Source organism: Chelmon rostratus, chromosome 22, assembly GCF_017976325.1.
Source record: "Chelmon rostratus isolate fCheRos1 chromosome 22, fCheRos1.pri, whole genome shotgun sequence".
In the NCBI taxonomy this organism is placed as follows: Eukaryota; Metazoa; Chordata; class Actinopteri; order Chaetodontiformes; family Chaetodontidae; genus Chelmon; species Chelmon rostratus.
In genome coordinates, this window is record NC_055679.1 from 1,256,109 (window position 1) to 1,280,351 (window position 24,243).

General features: G+C 41.5%; 1 protein-coding gene across 2 annotated transcripts in view; it reads right to left on the bottom strand.

Annotated features, from left to right (window-relative positions):
- Nucleotides 1–2,307: 2,307 nt before the first annotated feature.
- Nucleotides 2,308–24,243, bottom strand: part of cnot4b (CCR4-NOT transcription complex, subunit 4b) — a 37,926-nt gene continuing 15,990 nt past the window's right edge. The window contains exons 7-13 of one of the 2 annotated variants that reach the window (XM_041964256.1): nt 23,316–23,440; nt 22,743–22,946; nt 22,009–22,066; nt 21,466–21,721; nt 19,590–20,138; nt 11,487–11,723; nt 2,308–4,924 (exon numbers count right to left, since the gene is read on the bottom strand). In XM_041964256.1, coding sequence (XP_041820190.1) covers nt 4,638–4,924; nt 11,487–11,723; nt 19,590–20,138; nt 21,466–21,721; nt 22,009–22,066; nt 22,743–22,946; nt 23,316–23,440 — 1,716 coding nt within the window. In that variant the 3' untranslated portion in view covers nt 2,308–4,637. The remainder of the gene's footprint in view (nt 4,925–11,486; nt 11,724–19,589; nt 20,139–21,465; nt 21,722–22,008; nt 22,067–22,742; nt 22,947–23,315; nt 23,441–24,243) is intronic. The other variant, XM_041964257.1, reaches the window with a different exon arrangement.

The window sequence follows — 24,243 nt, forward strand, 5'->3', positions numbered from 1 at the left end:
AACAAGAGAGGCATGGTTGTGAGCTTGGTCCATTACACAGCATTGGAGTGATGAGCCAGTGTTAATGGCTAATTAGCCATCTAGGTAGCATGTGCAGCTTTTTAAGCTAAGTGAATAAAAGAAGGTGTTGCTCCAGCAAAAGTCAGTGTGTCTGTGTTTATTTACAGCAGCCTCTAGTCGGTTGATTCAGAATTACTTTGGCATTGATGTTGCTGATGACAGAACTTGCTACATTTTGTAGCAGCTGTGTAGCAACTTGCTTGCTAAAGAGTCAGGGGACATGTGATTGGCCGAAAGGTGAGAGGGGTGATAACACCACTGTTATGAAACGTGACATGAAATCAAAGTGTCATTGGAAAAATGCCATAATGAAATAAAAACTGATTTTTGAGAAAGAGCATTTAGAAATATTGGTGAAATGTCTATTATGAAAATGAAGTCCAATAAAACTAGATTATTAACTAGTATGAAAATGAATAATGACACAACACTCATAATAATTAGTTATCAGAATTTACTGGCCAAGTATGTGTGCACATAATAACAATAATAATGATAATTTGAATGCAGTTTAAGCATTTCTTGAATTATTGCTGCAGTAATATATTTTATGTTTTGTTTAATATGAACATTTAATTATTACTTATTTATTTAACATTGAAAACTTAACACTGGGCCCCATAAATTGGCTCTCCAGGCTTATGCAACAGATTGGCCTCACTCAATTCAGCTATTCTCATTGGGCATTGCATGTATCTGTACCACGTGAGACACATGAGACACAGACTATTGGCTCAGTGACAGTGACAGACATGTCCTCATAAATCATGTTTGAACATAACCAAGCCTGGCTGAAGACTGGAGCTTTACGCAACAATGCGGCTGACTGGAAATCTGGGTACTGGATATTTTGCAGGGATGCACTGGGCTTGGGTAGGGTAGCATAACTATTCCATATTCCTCAGTTTTTGACTCCTTTAGTCCCCCGTCACCATACTGCAATCTGTCAGAGGTTTAAAAAAAATAAATAAAACTTTTTGAGCAAATATCAGCAACATTACCTTGTTCACAGACAAATTTGAAGATTTTTCTGTTACGTATGTAATCAAATTGAAAGTCAGAGGAAGCACGCGGGCATGGACTGGCTGTATGTCAGAATACGGACATTTCAGAAATAGCTGAGACTGACTGAACCATGAGATTGAACCATGACTCACCCAAAGAGCAGGACTCACTTCCAGCTGCATAACAACTCATCAGGCCCACAGCTCGGTCAGAGCTAAGTGACGGCCTCATCATTTCTGAGCTAACCGATGAAGAAACACAGGATGGAGAAACTGCGACTTCCACTGTGGACAGATGTTAAAAACAGAACTGATCTTTCAACCTTTAACATCAGTAATGTGTCTATTGAGTAAACATAACATAGGAGAAAAAAAAGGAAATGTTCAAGTGTGGAATGTAAAATCACAACAAAATAAATCTCGTTGGTGTGTTTACTAATGCTGTTGGTTGTTGTGCATGTTGGTGAATAGACTGTGGAGTGAGAACGAGAACAGGATGTGTAAGGGATACACAGAGGATTGGGCAAATGGTCTGTAAAGTGACAATTTTTCACCGTGAGTGGACAAACTCTTCGAGGCAAACCAAAAATCATTCAAAAATGTATTTTACATGGCAACAAGATGAGTTTCCCTCCATCAACATAGGCAGAGATGTGGATGTTTGCCTTCAGATGGCCTGTGATATGAATAAAATCTTCAATCAACTAACGAAACAAACAAATGTCTACACGCCAATTAATGTGTCAGAACCAGAGCCTGCCTAATGAATTGAAATGTCCTCTCTAAACTCTGCTTAATGCTGTCAGCTTGCTCGGCCAAATGTTGTTGAAAGCTTGACAGTGTCACTAGTAAATATAAGGATTGCCAGGCATACTGTAAGCGCTTAATTTGCCCTTGACGTTATTTGCAAGCTGCTGCCTCCTCAGCAAGATAATTGTAACTGGCACACGCTGAAAGTATTTGAGGTCTGTCCTTTCAGCGGCTGTGACAGGAAACGTGGCTGGTGAAGCCTCAGCGGAAACCATGGGAGCGTCTCACTAGTTGGTTCTGACAGAGAATATGAGACAAATGAGCTCAAAACCAGATCCCACATGGATGAAGAGAACTCCATGCATTTCATATGAAAGCCTCGCCTCCACGGACTGGTGGAAATAGAAATCTCTGTGTAACCTGAAGCTTCATTTGAGGGTAGAAAAGGAGGAGAAACAAGGACGAAACACGACACACTTCATATTTTCTCTTTTATTTGATTATTTGTTTAATGTTCCAGACGCAGAGAGATGGGATCCCCCTCAGCTCTTCATTTCACACATGTTTGAACATTGTGACATGTTAGATTGCATCAGTGTCCTAATCCTCAAGAATACTGTTGAATTACGAAAGATGTCAGGACCTGATGGAAAAAAGACACAATGTAGGACAATGAAAAACTGAAGCTTTAGGATGAGAAGGGGTACATGATGTACACCTCATGTTACTGATGGTTTGAGTTGGTCTGAAGCTTCTATCCCAGCACACAGCGCCTCGAGAGTCAACTCATCTTCTGATATGATAAAGACACAGTAAAATTCCTGTGAGGTTACGTGTTTCATTCAAAAGAGCGTCCTGCTTCAGCCCGGTTACATTAAAAACACTCTTTTTACAAACAAATCCTCTTCTCAAATGTTCTAAATAGAACTCTTTGATTTAAATATCTAAAAGCTGACATGCGAAACATTCAACAAATGACAAATGACTGACTGAACAAAACACTTCCTGTCTGAGTAAATACAAATTACATGACCACAGAACAACAGAGCCAACCCCACATGTCATCATCACTCATGTATTTGAGGTTTTAAGCTGTCATAGAAATCTGGGACAATGGGCGAGGTCTCAGAAGACGGCTGACAGTGAGCGCCACACAGTGGCACTGACTGCACTGCACCTGATCTGAGCTGAGATCCTTCACATCCTGCTGCTGTTTGTCTTCCTTCAACCCTCTGATACAGAGGTTTGGCCAACAGATCTCCAGGGGCACAAGGTGAAAACTCACTGAGCAGCTTAAAAGAGGTCCACGCAGACACACTTTTAACTTGGAAGGCTTTCAGCCTGTGGCACAGATCCAAATGCATTTACTGATCAGTGAAAAGCATTGCATTCCTTTGCACAAATTATTGTTCTGTTTGCAAGTGTATGTCGCTGAGGGACGTTAAGCCCAAAACATGAAGATGTGTGGACCATACATGCCAACAGATGTGAAAACATCCATGTATGCAGACCACTACCGTGGAATAAACAGAACAAGCATCGCCTGTCCAGAGGGGAACACTGCTTCCCTGTCAATACAAGTATTGCATCTCTTCCCTTTGTCTTTTCTCGACACAATTGTGTAAATTAAAAGAGTATTCCACTGATCTTGCATCGCCCTCCTATAACACTGTCAGACTCGTGGTGGACAGTTTAAAAAAAGGGAACAAAACTCAGAGAGAGATTCAGGTGTGTCATGCTAGTCGCCGGCTAAAGTAGCCTGGAGCTGGAGAGAGAATTTAAAATAGATTTCTAATTAAAATTAATTATATCAATGGAATCTTTGCAGAGTTTAACTTCGATTAACATTCACCCACCGCAGGAACTTTTACAAAGGCCCGGGCACCGGTGTAGGAACGTGTGGGCACAGGGAACTAACTCCTCTGTCAATGGCCCAGGAACTACTGGAGCAGAGTTTGCCGATTGGTCAAACATAAAACTCACAACAGGTGTACAACTCCATTCACACACTAACCAAATCCTGGGTGCCACAAACATACAGTTAATAAAGAGATGAGACTCTGTGTTGTTGTTCCCTCATGTTTTATGAATTTTGCTGTACCACTTTTTAGTTTGATTAAGACCCAAACATGCTCAAACATGTCACAAGCAAAGGCTTTGAGCGACACAATTTCACCGCAGTGTGTTCTAAAATGTGTCACTTGATTTTCTTTGCATGACACAGGATCATGAGCTGCAGGATCAAAACATCCCAGCATGAAGTCTTTGATTTGTGCTTCTGGGTTTCCAAACCATTCTCAACACTTTGATGAGTCTCTGGCTGTGTCGCCCACCTGCAGACTTAGGTTTATCTTCCATCAAGGGATCAGGTTGACTTGCGGACTGAGTAGCGCTCAAAACAGTTTTGTGCTCTCTCAAAACTTTTGTCATCAATATACTTCCATAGCTGTGCAGCCCCTTACACCCTACGATACCTAAACCTTCAATTTCTGCCCGATCAAAGAATCAAGGGTCTGATTCTCAGATGCAGCTTGTTGTCTCTAAATTACTTCCCTTACAGGTTCGTGGAAACAGTTTCTGTAATGAACCACTGACTGTTTTTCCAAAGCAACTCTCACATACACTCTCTGGGAGCTGTGTCTGGGATAGCTTGCCCAGACCAACCAATCAGAAACCACGACAAGAAACACAAGAGCTCAGAAGATCTGCAGGAGGAAGAAATTAAAATATTATATTATCTTATTAGTTGTTAATAGTTTTGCACTGTGTATCTGCTGATTTGGTCTGGGGTGGTGTGTGTGTGTATGTGCGTACTGACAGTCCCTAGTGACGGTCGACAGTGGCGCTCTGTAGCAGCTCTGTCTTGGTCTGTGTTGTGGTTCTAAAGGCTGTCTGGAAGCCTGGTGGTGGGGAGTGGAACTGGTTGGTGGGAGTCGGGTAGTGTGCCCAACCAGCTCTGTGGGGTGGTGGCTGGCTCCCAAAGGGACCGTTTTGTGAGGCGGAGCTGGGTGGGGCGTCCATTTCTGTGAGCGTCTGCAAGGACTTCAGCCAGTGCGGAGGATTGTCATCTTGAAGAGAGTCCAGACTGTTGCTACTGGGCGCTGGGATACCTGCAGAGAACAAGACGATCATTTTAAAATAAATCAAGTAATACTCATAAATAAATGAGAGTCTGTTTTCATGGCTAAATGTTCTATTTACCCAGCTCTTCAAATCTGATGATTTGTTTTGGGATTCACTAATCTGATATTCCTCACAAAAAAATTAAACAAGTCAGCAATGTTGATGCTGAAAGAGTACCTCACTCACAGTTGGCATTAAAAAAGAAGATCCACATGGCTGCAGCAGAACCAGGGATGATGTTCTTTTTAATCCACCTTTTCTTCTTTCTTGTCAAACCCTCACAAAGCAACTCGACTGCTGGGAGTTCAGTCAGAGATTCAGGTGTGTTATGTTAGTTGTGGCTAATGTAGCCTTGGACTCTATCCTCAAGCACAGATGAGGGCTACAGAGGTCTGGTAAATGGTGAATGACTGTATTTATATAGCACTTTTCTACTCCGACAACCACTTCAAGTGCAAACCCCTGACCTTCTGATAGGTGGCCAACCACTCTACCTTCTGAGCCACGGCCACCCTTTCTAACTTCATAGTCCAAGTCCCCCCCCTCAACACTCAAGTAACATCACTATAGGACATGTCACAGACTTCACGGATCTCCCTCTGGAGATGCCAAACAACTTCAACAATACCACTTAATCTTTCACTGTGCCTCTGCTGTTGGGGGCTGGGCAGGTAGTGTACAGTGGGTTTATCAGAGCTTGGCGATGGGTTTATTCAAACAATGTGTCTTACACCTCCTAAATCTCTAATGCAAGTTGTAGCGCCTGGTTTGGAATATCAATAATCATACAAATTTGAATATCTTCTAGAATTGGGATGCAAAATGGGCCCTATAACCTCACCTTCAACTTCAAGATTTATACTATAAACACATACATTTCAGAGTAGGATGAGATTGTCACCCTGAGCCTGACTGGCCTGAGGGCAGGTGGTATGATAATGATATAATTCCTTCCCAGTGGGAGTTGCTGTGCCTCAGGCCAGTCGGGATTGGAGGGAATAACAGACTGTGCTGCTATCTACAGAATACAATGTGCCTCTTACAGAAATGGAGGGGTAAAAGTATACAGTACATTCACTCAACGGCAAGACAAATACTACTCATCCAAAACAAATACTTGTGTATTCTGGTGCCACCCCCTACAAACAAAGGTTCACCATTCCAGATCAGACCAATCCCATCTACATATACAGTTAAGGAGTTGCACACTCACACATGAAGCAAAGCCACAACCTGTTGGCACAGAATAATTCAGTGGTAGTTTAATGACGGTACCAAAAAAGATTACAGTACCAGACACTCAGAATTGCTGCCCCCTTCTGGAGATCCAGAAGAGCCGGTTGGGAGCCAGTTCCCAGCCGGCTGGCAGCCCCCAGCCACTGGGAGTCCCTCCACTTTTGCTTGGGGTGGCAAGCGAAGGCACTTAACCCCCCCAATATGCTCCCCGGGCGCTTGATTGCAGCTCACTGCTCCTGTGTGTTTCACTGCATGTTGCATGTGTGTGTGTTTCAACAGTGATGGGTTAAATGCAGAGAAGCAATTTCCCAGTTTGGAATCAATAAAGTAATAAAATAATACTACATTGCTCTCAGTCAATCCAAACTGTTAATAAACCTCAAACCTGAATATTTAAGAAAGTAAAAGTAAGGTTTTGGGAGAATATCTTTGTGTGCACAATTTTTGGGCAACTAAATGAAAAATGAAAATTTTCCCATCTCACTTTTCATCTAAAGTGAGAATAATCAAAACTCAAAATTTACAAATAAACATTTCTGACATTTCAAAAAAAAAAAAAAGAAAAAAAAAGAGAGAATCAGTGACCACCCTTCTTTTCAGTAACAGTCATAAGCCTCAATTCATGGAGTCTGTCAGTTTCTGGATCTGTTGATGATCAACTTTCTGTGTAGCAGCAACCACAGCCTCCCAGACACTGTTCAGAGACGTGTTATGTTTTCCTTCACCGTAAATCTCACATTTAAGAATTGCCCACAAGTTCTCAATAGGGACTCGGGTGAGGAAGGGGGCCATTTTATTATTCTTTCATCTTTAAGGCCTTTACTGGCTAGTCACACAGTGAAGTACTTCGATGCATGCGATGGAGCACTGTCCTGCATAAAAATCATGGTCTTCTAGAAAGATGCAGACTTTTCCTGTACCACTGCTTGAAGAAAGAGTCTTCTAAAAACTGGCAGCAGGTTCGGGAGTTGATTTGGAGTCCATCTTCAATCTGAAAAGGTCTTACTAGCTCATCTTAAATAATATCAGCCCATACCAGTACCCCACCTCCACCTCGCTGTGGAGCTCTGTGCCCGTCACTGATCCAGCCACGGGCCCATCCATCTGGGCTGTCAAGAGTCACTCACATCTCATCAGTCCATAAAACCTTTGAAAATCTGTCTTCACATATTTCTTGGCCCAGTCTTGAAGTTTCAACTAATGTGTCTTGTTCAGTGGTGGTCAGGTTTCAGCCTTCCTTACCTCGGCCATGTCTCTGAGCACTGAACACCTTGTACTTCTGGGCATTCCAGGTAGGTTGCAGTTTAGGAATATGATAGCACTGCAGGAAAATGGGTTTCTGGTAGCTTCACGTTTGATTCTTATCAAAATCCTTGGCAGTTAATTTGCATCTTTCTTCTCATCTTTCTTGCAACTATGTTGAGTATTTGCAACAAAACATTTCATGGTTCTGTGATCACACCCCAATATCTCAGCAATTTCAAGAGTGCTGCATCCCTCTGAAAGACTTTTTTGGGTTTTTCAGATTATTTTTTTCTTACTGCAATGCAGTTTTTGCAATGTTTTGTGAAAGAAGATGTTATATTCAGCAAGGTTAGGCCCAAGATTCAAAAGAATGTGGTCTGCAACACAAAAAAAACGCCAGTTTACATGAATGCAACTAGACGACAGTGTCTGCATAGAAGTGAGTCTTCATGTCAGTGTATGTTCAGTGAGATGACACTTTTTCATAATGTTGAGTCGTGTTGTGTGATTGACCAAAATAAAGTGTACTTTGTGGGAATTAAATGAACTTGTTTTTTCATAGAAAAGTATGGTGCCATTCTGAACCTATAACACAACAGATGTTCACAAACAATAACTGCTCAATTTATCATGGACAAAAATACAGTAATTTTGGGAAATAATTTGTTTATCATTAGCTTCTCATGGTCTTATAACATATTTGGCATGGTTAACCCCTAACCCTAACAAACAAAACAAAATAGTTAACAACAAATAACACCTAATCTGTAGTGCTAACTAAGTTATGGTAGACAATGTGGGGGCTGAGAGACCTGTTGGGTGGCACACTCACCCATTAAGTACAAACAAAAAGGTGCATTTTCACGCTAATGATTTGTTTGGGCTGTCTTACCTGCAAAGAATAGCTGGCGATTTGTGAACACACTGTCTGTTTAAATTGACTGATGACTGCACAGATGATTGCAGCTGATTTTCTGTGCACACTGATATTTCTGACTGAATATCATTCATTTCCCACCCGCTTTTTATTTTTCACGCATTTATGTTGAATAATGCAATACTTGGCCAAAATTACGGCTGTTCTGCCACATGCATGAATGTACACATCACTCTCAATTTAAAGAAGAACTTAAAGTAAAATGGGCAAACTACAGCAGTCTGATAGCAGTAAATTGTTGGAGTTTCCATAATCACTGCTCCTCCTTGTGGGTAGATTAAGTATTGCAACTTGTTTCTGTACACGGTGTAGAAGGTCTTATGAGACAGGGCTGAGTTCATTATGTCTCATTACACTCATGGGCAAAGTGAAGAAGGAGTTGAGGAGGATGGAAAATCAGCCACGTGGCAGAGCCAGCAGACTGGTGTAGTAGCATGGTGGTAGCCCCTAAAAAGAACGGCCGCAGAAGACGTCCCCATTTTTGTAGACATGACATCCTTAAATGAGTTAGTGAGCCAGGAAAAGTTCATCTTCCTTTCTGTAAACCAATTTTTAGGCACGCTCAAGGTTGCACAATGTCTCACCAAGCTGGATGCCAACATGCGCTTCTAGCAAATCCCCCAAAGATTCAGCTCTCTTTACCACCTTCTTCATGGTTTTTGGCATTACCACTTTAACCGCCTGCCTCTTGGTGTCACCTCTGCCCCAGAACGTTTCCAGAACAGGAGTGACAGAGGTTGCCGTGGGGCTAGAAGGTGTCTACCACATGGACAATATTGGCATCTGGTGGACTACAAAGGAGCGGCATGATGCTAGGAGCAGTCCTGGAGCAAGCAGGAAAAACAGGTGTCACATTCAATATGTCAAAGTGCGAGTTTGGGAAAGGAGAGGTAACGTTTCTCTGTCACATGATGTTGATGTCAGTTGATGGCATGAGTCCAGATCCAGACAAAACAAGAGCTATGCAGGGCATGAAAGAAGCAATGAATGTAAGTGAACTCAGGTTCCTTGGTATGGTGAAGCAGTTAGGGAAAGTTCACACCCAATGTGGTTGAAAAAGACAAACCATGAAGAGCTGTCCAAAAATAACAAGTGGTTCTGAGGTCACAAGCAACAGAGGGCATTTTGCAGTCTCCACTGTGAGCCTGTCCTGTATGACCCAAATATGCAACCGAAAATATCTGCTGAGTCCTCATCCTACGGACTAGGGGCATTGATGCCACAAAAGCATGGAGTCATTTGGTCACCGGTCACTTATGCCTCCAGGTTGCTGACAGACACGAAGCAACGATATGTCAAACAGGAAATACAGATACTTGCACTGATTCGGGCTAATGAGAGGTTAGGTGATTAAATCCTTGGACTACATTTCGGGCAAAAAAATGACCACAAACTTCTAGTGAGCGACTAGGTAGGCAGGCTCTGGACTTGCTGGCACCACAGATACAGAGATTCAGGATGCGCCTCACAGCAGCTGACACACTCTCTCGCTCCTAGCTCAAAGATGGGACTACACGAGCTGACAGTGACCTGACTGTGACCTGGAAGACACTAATACCTATGTTATACATACCTATGTATGTCTGTGCTGGACAATCTCCCGACAAGTGATAGATACTTGACAGAGCTTCGCGAACAAAACTGTGTGGAGGGTTGGCCTGACAGAAATCACTTACACGGACCAGTCAAACATTCCTGGCACTGGAGAGCAGTTAGAAGTGTGCATGATGGACTTCTCCTGTGTGGATGTTACTTAACTCTGCAAACATGACAAATTATGTTCTTGAGGAAACACACAAGGCTCACAAGGGAATGGTAAAATGCAGCTAGTCAGACTGTGGTGGCCTGGACTAAGCAGCCAGATTAGGAAGATAGTCCTTAAATGCAGAGAACGCAAAGAAAGGGTAAATGCAAAGGACCTCTGACGCCAACCAGACTTCCAGACAGGTCCTGGCATAAAATAGGTGTGCATCTCTTCATTTTAAGAGACAGTACCTATTTGCTAGTGGTGATTGTTTCTCTAGATATGTAGAGATAGCACAACTCAGCCGAACAAGGTCCACAGATGTGATTATTCATTTGAAGTCAATGTTTGCACAACATCCCAAAGACACTAATAAATGACAATGGCCCACAACTCTCTGGACATGAAATGAAGGAGTCTGCCGCTTATTGTCTATTGTGCTTTATTGGCCTACAGAACCACGCCTATGAGTAATGTTTGGATGTCTAATGCAAGAGCACAAGGGATGGTAACTGCTAAAACCAGAGCTTCATAAAGTAGACTAATTAAGGCAACCTTTCCACTTTTTCAGCACTCTGTCTACAGAACCACATGAGGACTGGGGTCATGGGAAAGTTTTGTCACAGATCTGACTGTGAAATTATCTAACTAAAAATATTTTTGTACTTGCTGATTTTGGGTCAGTTCTAATTTCAGACACTAGTGGCTGGTGCCTCTCAGCAACAGAGCTGTAGAAATCCTCTGTTTACTGTCCATGCAAATCTGCATGTGGCACAGTGTGTTTTGTTGTAGGACTGTGGTAGATAGTAGTCTCACCATCACAAAACTCAAGAAGGTCATTCTCATGGATAGAAGTGGTGCTGGACACCCTTGAGGGACCTTTGCAATGGCCCTGTGATAAACAAAGCCAGTCTATGACTTCGATAAGTTACTTTTCTATGGCCTTGCTAACTAGACAAACATTTATTCTATGGTAAGAGGGGCTGCAAGTAACTATTAATTGTGATTATTATTCAAATTGCAGAATATTTGGTCAATTTCATAGTTAGGCCCATAACATGTCCAAAAGTTCCCAAAGATCAAGATTTTTGCAAAAAAGATCTAAAAAATTAAGTTTCACTCTCTCTGTCTTAGGTATTTGGCTATGGGAACAATGAAACAATGCAGGCTCTGTAGGTGGTATTTACGGTTTGATGGATAATCCTGCTAGAGTGGAGTTGTGTTAACTTTGATCTTCTATATTAGTGTTAAAGGCGAGGTGTTTTGAATACCTTACTAGCTCCATCTTGATTAAGATACTCTCTGGAATCATAGTAGTAGCTTTTTAAAACCTCATTATCATATTTTTAGATGAATATATTACCCCTGAGCAGGATCTGACTCCTACCTCTAATGATGGCTGGGTCCATCCAGCTGGCTGTGTCGTCCCAGCAGAGGCTATGAGAAACACTCCCAGAAACTCCTGGTGCCCCCGTGTGGTTGATGCTAGATGAGGAGGAGGATGACGATGAGGAAGACAAGGAGTTGGGCAGTCCTCCAAAGTTGATGTTGATGTTGGGTAACAGCGCTCTGAGGCCGTCCTGCCACTCTTTCACACTTATACTCTCTACACAACTGCTGTTTTCTGCATGGAAACAGGGAGAAAGGAAGCTCTACCACCAGCAACACATGGATAACAGTATCAGCCTTAAAAAAACAAACAAACGAAAAAAATTCTGTAAGGCTCTATTAAGCACTGCCGTAAAATTTTCTTTTTGGCTCCTCAATCAAGGGTCGGTTAATAACCAAGGGCTTATTATGAACTATGTGCTGAAATATTGTAATTTAATATATGGGTTGAGATTGAGTATTAAAAGAAAAACTGCATTATTTCCCTTGTTTTAAAGTACACCAGTAGGGGGAGAAACTGATTAATAAATGAATGAATAGCTGAATAGTTTGAAAGTCCATTATGTCTCTTCCTATAATTCAGATGTAGGGCTTAATTATGAGATTATGTTTCTTTTCTTTTCATTTCATGTATCTGTTATAAGGACAGTGGACATGAATTGGCCGGTGTTAGCCAGCCGGCTAGTTTTCCGCTGCAGTCCTTCGGCACGGTGTTTTGAAACCCATGACTTGATGGGCTGCAGGGATGGTTCAGTTAAGAATGAAAGGTGAAAAGAGGGGCAAGGAGCCCAGGTGGATGGGAGGCGTTAGCCAGGTACAACATGCAGACAGAGAGCATGATGTACCTGGGAGCAGTGGGAGCTGTGACGGTAAATGGTCCATCTGCAGTAGGCAGGCAGAACTTACTGACCATTGTAGATGACCATTGGTAGATGACTTCAGAACAACTTATACAGACCCTGATTTGTTTAAACAGTCGTGTCTCTATATTACAATCATGCAACCAAGATAAGTGACAAAATGTCTTGTTGAGCAATCTTAGTCTCCCTTTGTGCCACACATGAAAAACTATTTGACTGTGGAAGATGAGTTGAGGAGTCTCACAGTGTGAGGAAAGATGCTCTGTAGCATGGTGGTACTGCAGTGAATACTTCTGTAATGCTTGTCAGATGACAGCAGAGTGAACAGGCTGTGGCTGTGGTGGGTACCATCTTTAAGTATCCTTTGGGCTCTGTGCAGGAACCTCACCACACTGATATCACTACTGTTAACACACAGGTATCAATGATTTTCTGGGTGGATTAATTCACCCACTGCAGAGCCTTCCTGTCCTGGGCTGTGCACATCCCATGTCAATTCACAATGTCTCCAGTCAGGATGCTTTCTACCACTCCTCAGCTGCTATGTTTTGTCCTACAGACCAGAAGCTACATGGTGGTGCTGTGGTTGGGAGCTGGAATCATTTAGAGCTCTGTCTAATGAGACACTGCAGACAGCAGGCCTCACGAGGACAACAGCCCTTCCAGTTACCATAGCCTATGAATAATAAATACTAATCGACAGGGTGATTGTTATCCACTTAGTCATTAACCCCCACGTCTCACTTCCTGCAAGATTGCCAAGGCATAGAGAAGACTATGGATTTGCCATTAATTAATATTTATTACAACATGTTTTGAGATGTTGTTACCATAGGCATTATTTCAAAGTATTAAGTGTAAGAAATATTCCTTCAATTATATGAAGCTTTTAGATTAAATACTGTCAAACGCTAACCCCCAAAACATGAGTGATTAAGAAGAAACAAAACAACTTCAGTATTCCCTTGTGATCCTTGCTTCACCCTCACCAAGCCCCTTTTCTCATTTTAATCAGGCTGTCAGGCAGGGAAGCATGGCTGGCATTAACATCATCACCTATGTTGCCATTTGCATCCCCAGATAAATAAGTGCCTCCATGTTTAATTCATGAGGCTGAGCGCTGCCTTCAAAATCAATTTTAACCAAGTTATCCAATGCCACTCCTTTAACAGAGAGGAATTATTTACCACTGAATTAGCTGATGTCTTTTATAACTGCTCTCAGGAAGGTTGAAAGCCAATGCAACATCTTCTTCAACTAGTTTAATTTAACAACCATTATCGTATATTTAGATATTGGTAACTTAGTGATAAATTGTTAATGAGATTATTGCAGCTCAGAAATGGACAGTTAAAACCGAGGAGAAAAAACACTGTTTGGTTGGAGTGGCCTATTTCTGTGCAGGCACACTACATGGTCAAAAGGATGCAGACACCCTTGTCCACTCAACTTTGTACTTTTGGTCTGGGGCTGTCTTTATTAGCATGCCTGGCTATGTAGATTATGACCTAAAGTAGTAAAACAATGCTGCTTCAGGAGCGAAGCATTAACTAATTACATTATTTCGTGGGGTAAGTTTTTTAAAAAGCCTGGTCTGACTGGCACACAACATTCACTTTGTAGGTATTCCCCAAATGTTTAGCAGCTAGCACTCGATGCTACGATGTCAGAATTCAGGCTAACATTTGTAGCTCTACACTGCTCTTTATTGGACTTGGGAAAGTTTACACCCAAGACACCACATCTTAACTTGTTACAGATGTAGCATTATGTTTATGTTTGATTAGTTAGCCCTCATCCTCAAAGTGTCACATACTATTTGAAAATTTGAATTATTGAACCATGAACCTAAACATCTATGTTGCTTGTACAAGTATACAGTATTTTTCTGTTGTAAGCATCTAAACAGTGTTTTGTTAGAACAAAATAGCGGTGATCTTACATATTTCCTTGTGACTCATAAAGCAATAGAAATATAAAATTATATAAAATGATCATTTACCCTCACTCCTAGCACTATAGAGAGCTTTTGTTTTCTGTAAGACGTTTTTGACAAAATCCCAAAGTTACTGTTTATTAGCAAGCTAGACAAAATCTGCTAGTGACAGCTGCTATTTTAGCAAGAAAAATCCTCAGTTCGCGGTTAAAAATGAGAAGCTGTCTGAAATCAAAAATCCATCGTCTCAAAACCAACGACGACTATGACTTTTGATAGTATGAAACAAAAATAGGTGTTGTGTAAGACAATTGATCGTACTATCTTGTATAGTGCATCGTAATGGATGACAACTGGCAGAGTTCCATAAATGTGGTGAAACAAAAGACAAATGATGGCGTCGATGCTGCGAGGGGTAACTATGAAACAGAGGAAAGGTCACCTTCACATTAACATTCTTTTATAGGCCTTTCCGAACACACCAGCAGTCGGTCCCCTGTGACATCGCACACATCATGAAAGACAGCAAGCTAAGAACGGTCGGGGACCAACATGCAGTCTTTCATGTGTCTCAGTCAAGTCAAGGCAAGAATTTCTGATTCTAAAAATCATAACAGACAGAAATATTGAGTAGTCTGAACGCGGCATAAGAGGGACGGGGCTTAGCAAAGGGCTACAATTACATTCTAATTATATAATAGCACACAGCACATAGTGGTCCTTCTTGTCTCTCCAGAAAGTCATCGCACTGTATCTTTAGTTAACATTGTTTTGTTGTTTTTAACCAAACCCTCATGCTCAACTTTCATGCTTAACTTTAATCGCACAAAGGCAACAACAAACACAAGCAGTAAATCTCAGGTGACTGGACTGTAAGGGTGTCTCCAAGCATTTGCACAATAACCCTTTTCAAGAATAAAACATGACATGCCACTTTTGCTTAAATCAAAGTTGAGAAGGAGGCACACATGATTGATTAGCTGCTGTAATCAGATAAGATATTTTATTAATTTATCAATCCATTTATTTCCTTGCAGTGTTGCAGCAGTAAAGGGGATAGTGTAATAGTAAGAAGCATCAGTAAAAAAAACAAGACGTGACAAATAAGTAAAACAGTGGCTGAATTCACATTATTGCAAAAATATTGGCCAATTTAGTATACACTGATATTGCACGTGAATTAATTTGTCAGTTTCGGTGTGCGCAGTCTACTGAGAGCAGTGCTGTTTATTTTTCAGGTGAACAATCAGATACTTGCAGGATTCCACCGATGCAATGTCCATTTCCTAGATGTTCACTGGTGTAGGTGGTGGGTGTTTGCATCTGTGGTCCACAACCATCTTTGTTTTTTTCCTTCACTGATCTGGAGGCAGTTCTGCTGGCATCAATACACAAATTCCTGGGTCAGTTCTCTGTTCAGCCACACATCACCATCTGTGATGAGGCAGACAACTGCAAGGTTGTCACAGAACTTTTGCAGGTGGCAGTTAGTGGATTTGAGTCTGAAGTCTGCAGTGTAGAGGGTGAAGAGGAAGTTGGTGAGACAGTCCCATGATCCATGGTGTGAAGTGGTGGTCCACCCCTGTGTGCTCCTACTTGTCCCTTAGAATTAGTGCCTATTAGGGCTATATGGTATTGAGGGCACTGGAGAAAAAAAACAAAACATGATTCTCAAAGTGCCAGGTTGATAGGTGAACTCTCCAGGGTCTTCATCAGGTGTGATGTCAGAGTCTTTGGCACTGCTGTGGCCCTCTCCTCAGCCTCAGGTTGAAGATGTGCTCAACTATCCCACACAGGACTTGTGAGCCTTGCTCCAGACCTGCAGCCCGAGTTCTTGGTATGTTGTGAGAGACAAATTGGTGCAGGGGGGTGCAGGGTGCTTGTGGGTAGGGCATTGGAAAGGAAATGCAATGGATGTATGGAAAGGGCTGTGTATAGGTGGGGACGGGGCAGTATGCAGACGACGGGGGGATGGGACAATGTGAGGGGGAAGTTGACTGATCAAACCTATTGAAGAAATTCACATATGGTAGCTAGGCCTGCTCTTACAAGCATAAACACAGTATCTTCCTTCAACATGTAGACTGCAGAGGCCAGGGATCTAACCACCGACCATCTTCCTTCTGATAAGTGGACGACCGCTCTACCTCCTGAGCCACAGTCGAGAGTTAAGTTCCTTTTTGTCGGAGAAGATTTTGAGGCTCCTCCAGACTCCACTGATTTGTTCTGCTCCAAATGATCTTCCATCTTCCTCCTGTAGCGTTTTTTCCCTTCCTGATTCTGAATGTCCTCCCCACGAGCTTCACAAAGTATTTTCCACACATTGCTATCAAAACAGTCAATCCTCATTGAACAAGCTTTTCAATGAGAGAATGAAAGCCCACTGCCTGTATACAAGGTTTGTACACAGGTATGAGGTACCACAGGTGGTGATCAGATCTTCCCAGTGCAAGGAGAAGTGGAAGAAGCATCTTATTGTCTCTGGTGTTGCACATAACAAATAGAATGAATATGGGCAGAGTGGAGAACAGAGAGGCTTAATTAAAGTCACCAGAAGTAAGAAGGAGGGCATGCAGGTGTTGAGTCTACACCCTACTTGTGGATGTCACAGACCATGTCAGCATTTGCAAAGGGGGGGGATACACTACTATCGCGATAACACATAAGAATTCCCTTAGTAGGTAGGATGACCTAATGCTGACGGCTAACAGCTCAATTATGATGTGCTCAGAGTTACACCATCTATCAGTGATAATTAGCACGGTTAGCCATGTCTCCAGGAAGAGCATAATACTACACTCCCAGTATTCCCTCTGGTAGCGAGTCAATACTTCTAGCTTGTCCATCACTGCATCAGATATCTCACATTCTGCATGATGATCAAGGGGAGGACTGGTTTGTTGCATCTAGATGTAGCGCAGCGCTCATCCCCTGTCTTTTCCTCCTCAGATCACAGGGGATCTCTCCCTGGGAAGCACCACTATGTTATGGAGCACTATTAGCTGATCCCTGGTGTAGACAATGGGCCCATGGCTGCAGTTGGGCTCCCCAAATGTAAAAACCAGTAAAAAAAAACAGGGCAAACTCAAGCACAATTTTACTGTCCATAGTGCACAGACAAGTTAAAAGGAGTCATTTCACATGCGAAGTACAAAAAAATGTAAAAGATACTAGAGGAGAAAGGAGCTGCTGCCATGCATAAAGGCACTGATTGCACTCTGATGTGGCGCTCACAAAATCAGAGGCTACATATTTATTAACCAACTGTCCTGCAGCCGAGAGCCAGAAACAGACATGGTTCTGAGACATCTATTCTCAGTGCAAAGTCTAAGACCCAGCCTCCACCACAATACCAACAACTCTTGTCTTGCCTAATCCAAATGAATTTCCCTCTGTTTGCACCTCTCCTCCCACCTGTGCAAAACCATATGCAAGACTAAGGTTTGAAGGAGAGGAGTTTCAGGTTTATTTCAAAGAAGAGTTAGCAGGTGATCTGTCTGGACTGCTATGAGGAATGATTTATGGGTAGCTCTCTCACGTATATCTACATATATATACACACACTACATTATACATATACTGTATATACACTCCCCAGCCGCTGCATACCTCCATTAAACACTCAGCACTCTTTTCTAATCACAAACACTTCCCAACTTGTAAACGTGGGCTTGAAGCAAAATCATTTCTTGTGATGGCATTTACAACAAGATTATTTCAGTACTTGAAGTGCTCTTTGGAGAGTATTTTTCTCCTCGAGCAGGTGTTGAGTGACAGTTAACATAAAACAGTAGAGGCCCTTGTTTGGTGATATGAAAAGATGCTCAGAAACAGACTGGAATAATAGCTGTGATGAGAGGCTGCTTTCTCAATATCTACTTGAGCAAATCCTGTTTACTGTTAGAATAATGCTAAAGTAAATGATGTGCTGCCACCAAGTGGTCAATAAATGAGCATGTTCACCTACATGGCAATATGCACAATAATGATGTCTTAGTCATGTACTAGCTGTTTCTTTAAGCTCCCAGTTCTTTACTTGTTCTGCAGAGAGTCACTTTAGAGACCTGAATACCCTACAAAAAAATACATTGCATTTTGTTTTTTGTTTTTTTTATCTTCTAATTCTGATGAGGTGCTTATGGAAATGCTCCATAAAGGCAGACAGGCGAGACAGATGCAAACTGTGTAAGTTTGGTGCCACGTTGATGCATACGACCTAGTATATAGTAGTAGTTTCAAAAGCAGCACTCTGGAGATGCATTGACAAAACATTCTTGAGATCTGTAGTTACATTGTGGTAAACATGCAGTAAGGTCTGATAACAGACCTTACTGATTGCACTCTGATGTGGCACTCACAAAATCAGAGGCTACATATTTATTAACCAACTGTCCTGCAGCCGAGAGCCAGAAACACTGACACAATCACTGGGCTGGGTGTGGCGATCCTGATGTGGGTGTGTTAATGAATGAATATTCCTCAAGGCTGAGAATACGGTCTCCCTATCGTCAAAGCAGTATTATAGGTCCAACAATTACGGATGTGGTATATGACCAAAATCTCATATCCTGATATAGGTCAATTTGTATCCAAATAAAGATAAATACTTAATTTCCTGTAAATTCAATAAATAAACAGTTTATATAAAATGACCATGTTACATTTTGAGTTCTACACTGCTGAGTACTGAGTTTTCTGGTCTGTGTCAGACTCCTCAGACTCAAACCACATCTATGTGACAGAGGTAGCCCCTTTTTTAGGTACAAGCTCCTTGTTTTGTCAGGACTGGTCCGAGTCCTTCTGCTGTTTGGGGTTACCCAAGTCTGTGGCATGTTTAGTCTCCTCCATGTTTGTTTGTGTTGCCTTGAAGCAAATTTCCTGCCTGCATCCAACCCAAAGTGCCACCCAAATGACAAAAAATATCGCAGTAAATAGTAGGATTTGTGACACGAAATAAACTAAAGAGCATAATATGGAAAAACAGATGTTTTTCTGTCATAACGATATATATATTGTCATTGCACACCAAAAATATCCCCACCAAAAATAAATTCTTGAAAAGATGAAGTCCAAAGTCACTGCAAAGGTCAAAAATACTCCTTTTTTTTAAAACCCTTTTAACATTTTAACCCCAACTTATTATGTTATATTATATCTATTTATATCCATTTTACATGACTACTCATCTATACTAATGCATGTATGCACGCTACAATGATTAGAAGCACACAAATGACACTAAGCAAGAACTACCCTTATATTTGCACAGGCCAGATCTCCCAGACCACCTCTGATCCAGTCTTACCTGAGATGGGGATTCCTCCAAGCCCGGTATTGTGATGTCTTGGCAGCACTGTCAAGTCCAAGAAGCTGCTGTGTGAGGTGGAGGCTGTTGGACTGACTCTGTGGTTCAAATGCAAAAAGTTATTGCGCGAGGAGGGGGGACCCATCCAGGAACCACAAGATGCTGAGGAGGAGGAGGTGGAGGAGCAGGAGGATGAAGATGACGATGAAGGGTGAGTAGGGAAGCTGTAGGAACCGTACCCTCCCCTGTGAGGGTGCTGATGCTGGGAGAAGTGATGAGAGGGTGGGAGGTGGTTGGGGAGTCGAAGCCCTCCTGGGGGCCCAAGGCCTTTGTTTAGCAGGGGTCCATGAGTTCTGTGGGGGAAGGAGCCGGGAGGCAGGGAGTTGCTGAAGCTGTCTTCAACAGAGAGCTCCTTCTCTATGAGGTCAGCCAGAGCCCTGCGAGTGATATCAAAGGGGTCAAAGCCCAGGTCGTCCTCCTGCTGCTGTTTGGATGAGCCGAAGCCAAATGCTGCCTGCCAGTCTGTGGACGATGACACCGGGATGGTATCTGCACACACAAAGATGAGCTGTGAGCAGGCTGCACAAAGACACAGTCAAGCTATAAAACTCATCAATGGTACACTGAACTCCCCAATTCAGAGGGTTCCTCAGGCTCTGCCTGCTGGATAAATGGCTAATTACTTGCATCTCTGTGGCCAACTACAGAAAGAAGTCACATTCTGTGGGAAACAGAGGTCCAGCAGACCTAAATTATATTACAACTGTGATATATAACACATAGAAATATTGTATATTTTGTTCTAGTCCATGTGAATACTATTTCTGTGAGTTTGGATGACTGGAGAAACTAATTAAATCTGATTTACTGAATTTATTCCAAAACTCACCTTAATTATAATTTCTATGCAAACACCCTGGAGGAATAACTGAACTAATATTAGTACTTCTTTCTAAACTGGTTAGTTGCTGTCCATACAGGGAGACAACTAGCTGCATTTCCATTTTGAAAATCAGGTAAACTGATGCAAAACTGCAAATTTCTCTTTGGAGATGAATAAAGTACCTATCTATCTATCTATCTATCTAGAAGCAGGGTGAAAAAGGAAGCCTGCCTCTATCCAAAGTTCAAAAGCACTCCTACCAACACATCTTAAGCTCACTAATTATTTGGTTGTTTGTCATTCGTTTAATCAGCACTGAAAGAGACATGTATAGTTAAAATAGGAAAGTGCTGATACAGCCTCTTCAGTGCAATCCCCAAAACTCACTAGCACGCAACTCTATGTGTAAGAAAAACTGTCATTAAACTATCAGAGGAAGATAAGCTAACAACATTAAGATAACTTCATTCTACTATCTGAATGCCAAATAGAAAATACTGCACCTAAGTGCGGACACTAACTTTTCATCTTTTGTGGACATCTAGATATTTTATTCAGTTTTTAGTCTAATTTCAATAAAGATCTACATGTAAAAAACTGCTTGTTTTATCATTTGAGAGATTGTATTTTTTTATACTGGAAAACAGTTTGGACATCTTAAATCTAAGGAGAATCAATGTTTTTGTACATTAACACGTCATTCCAAGTTTGTCCAAAATATCTTCAGTGTATTGAACTGTTAATCATCTGTCATAATAAATGAGAGCTGCCTTTAGTATGATACACTTATTATGATAAAAGCATATACCTAGAAGATTTGTTTGAACTGTTAAACAGTTTTTATATTGTGCACTTTTTAAAGACAATCTGAGACTTTCTAAGTTCCCCTGCTACAACAGAACAGAAAGATGAAACGGCTGCAACCATTGCTTGACCCAATGGCAGACTGCTTCTTTCCACTCAACAAGTTGGTTATTTCTCCATCAGGCCCACCTGAGCTGAAGAGGCTCTGTGGCTCTGGTGCAGTGGGCCAGTCAGCATTGTTGTGTGGGGAGCTGGGGAAGCCGCTCAGTCCGCTGGGAAGCGGGTTGGGATGCCTGAAGTTACTGTTGTCTGAGAACAGTGACTGGGACTCTGCTGCAGCTGCCTCAAACGGGGAGTGAACTGTGTGGCCTGTGACACTGATGGGAACCACCAGACTGGGCTTACTGAGGCCAGGGGGGGGCGATGGAGAGTCACTGCCCAGGAGCTAGAAGACACAAGACAAGAGAGCGTCACGCTACTTTAATCCTTTCGAGATTCTAATTTAACATATATATGAACAAAACATACAAAAAGTAGATAAAAAATACAAGGTATAATACACAATTATCACAGACATAGAGGATGGGATATCAGCGTTCTAAGATTATTGACAGGGACGAAACATCCTAACATTCAGTGTTTTTAAGTCAGCTTCATATATAAAATCAGAATGTACAACAACAAAGTCTTGGAAATTTCTGTTTCTGCAATTCAAATGAGTTCTCTTCTTACCAGTTGTGAGGTTTCACCGTTGCCTATACTGATGATTTCTGGCAGTTTGTTGCTGGGGCTGTAAGAACAAAAATATAATATTTGTATTCATCCACCATTAGACTGTTCCAACCACATCTGACAGAGTCAACGTCAATACACAGTGACTGTAAATTGTTATATAACAGTCAGTTGTGAAGTCTAAAGAAAAAGCTGTTTGCATGGCCAGCACAAACAAACAAAGGCCAGTTGCTAAAGGTAAGGTAAGAGGTAAAAAATACATTGTTTGGGGTAAAAGCACCTGTAGCCTTTAACAACTGTTTTTATATGGTAAATTCAGCAAAATGCATAGTTTCACAGCACTAGTCATGTCACACTAATCACTCTGCTGCCCTCTCTTTCTCTTTTTCACAGAAGAATATGATGTGACTGTTGTTGTACTGATGGAATTAGTGCTGTGGAAACACACTACACTGACAAGACAACAGGCAAACCTAGTTCTCGCTGCAACTGGGGTAAGTGTAGAGGATTTACGATAATATGTCATTTAAATCCACTTAGTTCCTTATATTCTGACTGGCTGAAAGCTATTTTACTGAGGGCCAACAAGTCAATTTAAAGTGCTACAAGTGACCTCAAAACCTTTAAAAAAATGGAAAATATCCAGTATATACTTAGTTAATGCAGCCTGTGTATCAAGAGAAAAGCAAACAACTTGTGAGGAGTTGTACATTTTTAGAACCATTCCAGTTTACCTAGCAAGGTCACAGTTTGAAGAGAAAGGGGAGAGGGCCGGTACAGGGCCAAGGCTGAGGTCAGGTTCGGGCCCCTCAGGGGTCAAGTGTTCAGAGTCAGAGCCATCTAATGGCGGACTCTTTCTGTGGTCTGATGACAGACCATTGGTTGTCCTCTCTGACGGCTGTAATGACAGCCAGCCATCTTTACTGGAGCTGTTAGACCTGTGACAGCACACACACAGAAAAGCAAAGAGGAATCACACAAAGTCAGAACTAACTGAATGGGTAAAGCTGAGCATACAGTACATGTCTTTATTTACAATTTAAGTTGCATTGATGCACAAAGTCCTTGCAGTGATTGTAGCTCATTAGCTTTACTTTCAAAACAACCAGAAATGTATCTATATGAACATTAAAAAGGCATCAAATCAGATTATTTTTTTAATTAATGATAAAAACTAGAACAAAAAACACTCTCATGAGATAATGTGTAATGTTACCAAGTACAAAGAGGGGATGAAGAAGGGTATGTCAAATGACTACTAGGACACACAAAGATTAAAACACAGAGACACAGCGGTGTTAGAATACCTCTGCAGAGAGCTGGCTTTGCTCTTTGGTTTGTCCCCTGACACAACTGAGGTCTGCAAGAAGGTCGGGTTCAATTTGTAGAGGTCTTGTAGTAGTTTCTGCTCATACTCTTGATGTTTTCCTGCCTGGAAGTAAAAGGACAGATTAGAGAGCTATGCTTTAATGTAAACGTAACATAAAAATATTAAATTCCACACATGGTTTTGTTATGATAGCACTGTAATGGTATACTGTGAGGAATGAAAGAGGAAACTTAAACAACTTAAAGAGATATATAGTTGTACTGTAAATGGCTACTTGGCTTGAACCCTTGGTTGTTTTTGTTCAGGTTTCACTCTCTTTATTTACAGGCATATGGTTTACTCTACATGCCGTAGCTAGACATATAGTCATATATTACAGTACTGCTGGAATAAGTTAGGCTGCCTAGAAATGTGATTGGTTGGGATAGTTAATTGCAACTGGAAATGTTTTGGATTTCAATAACCACTACATACTGTATCTGTATATGACCGGTTGGAAGAGAGTGTTGGCATTCCAGGGATATTAAAACCATATTCATGGGACATTCTGAGCTTTACCTCTGTCAAAAAATGTACAATAAAACAAACAAAAACAGCACTTATACTCATGTTGTCACTCCTGTTGTTGTTTTCTGTTCTGTGGATTGACACAGGGTCAAACAGGGTCTCCATCATTCTTTAAGTGATGTAAACCAAAAGTATACTGCCATGGAAACAGTGAATTAACTATAACCCAGTTCCTGTTTGCATTGTTACTGTCATATGCATTGCTTTGATACTGAAGAAAATGTCTGAAATGTTGATTATGAGAAGTATAAGAAGTTCTTAAGTTGTTAAGGAGTGTCCCATTACTATTATATTATTTTATGAGCAATCATCTAAAACAGACATTTGAGTTACTGCTG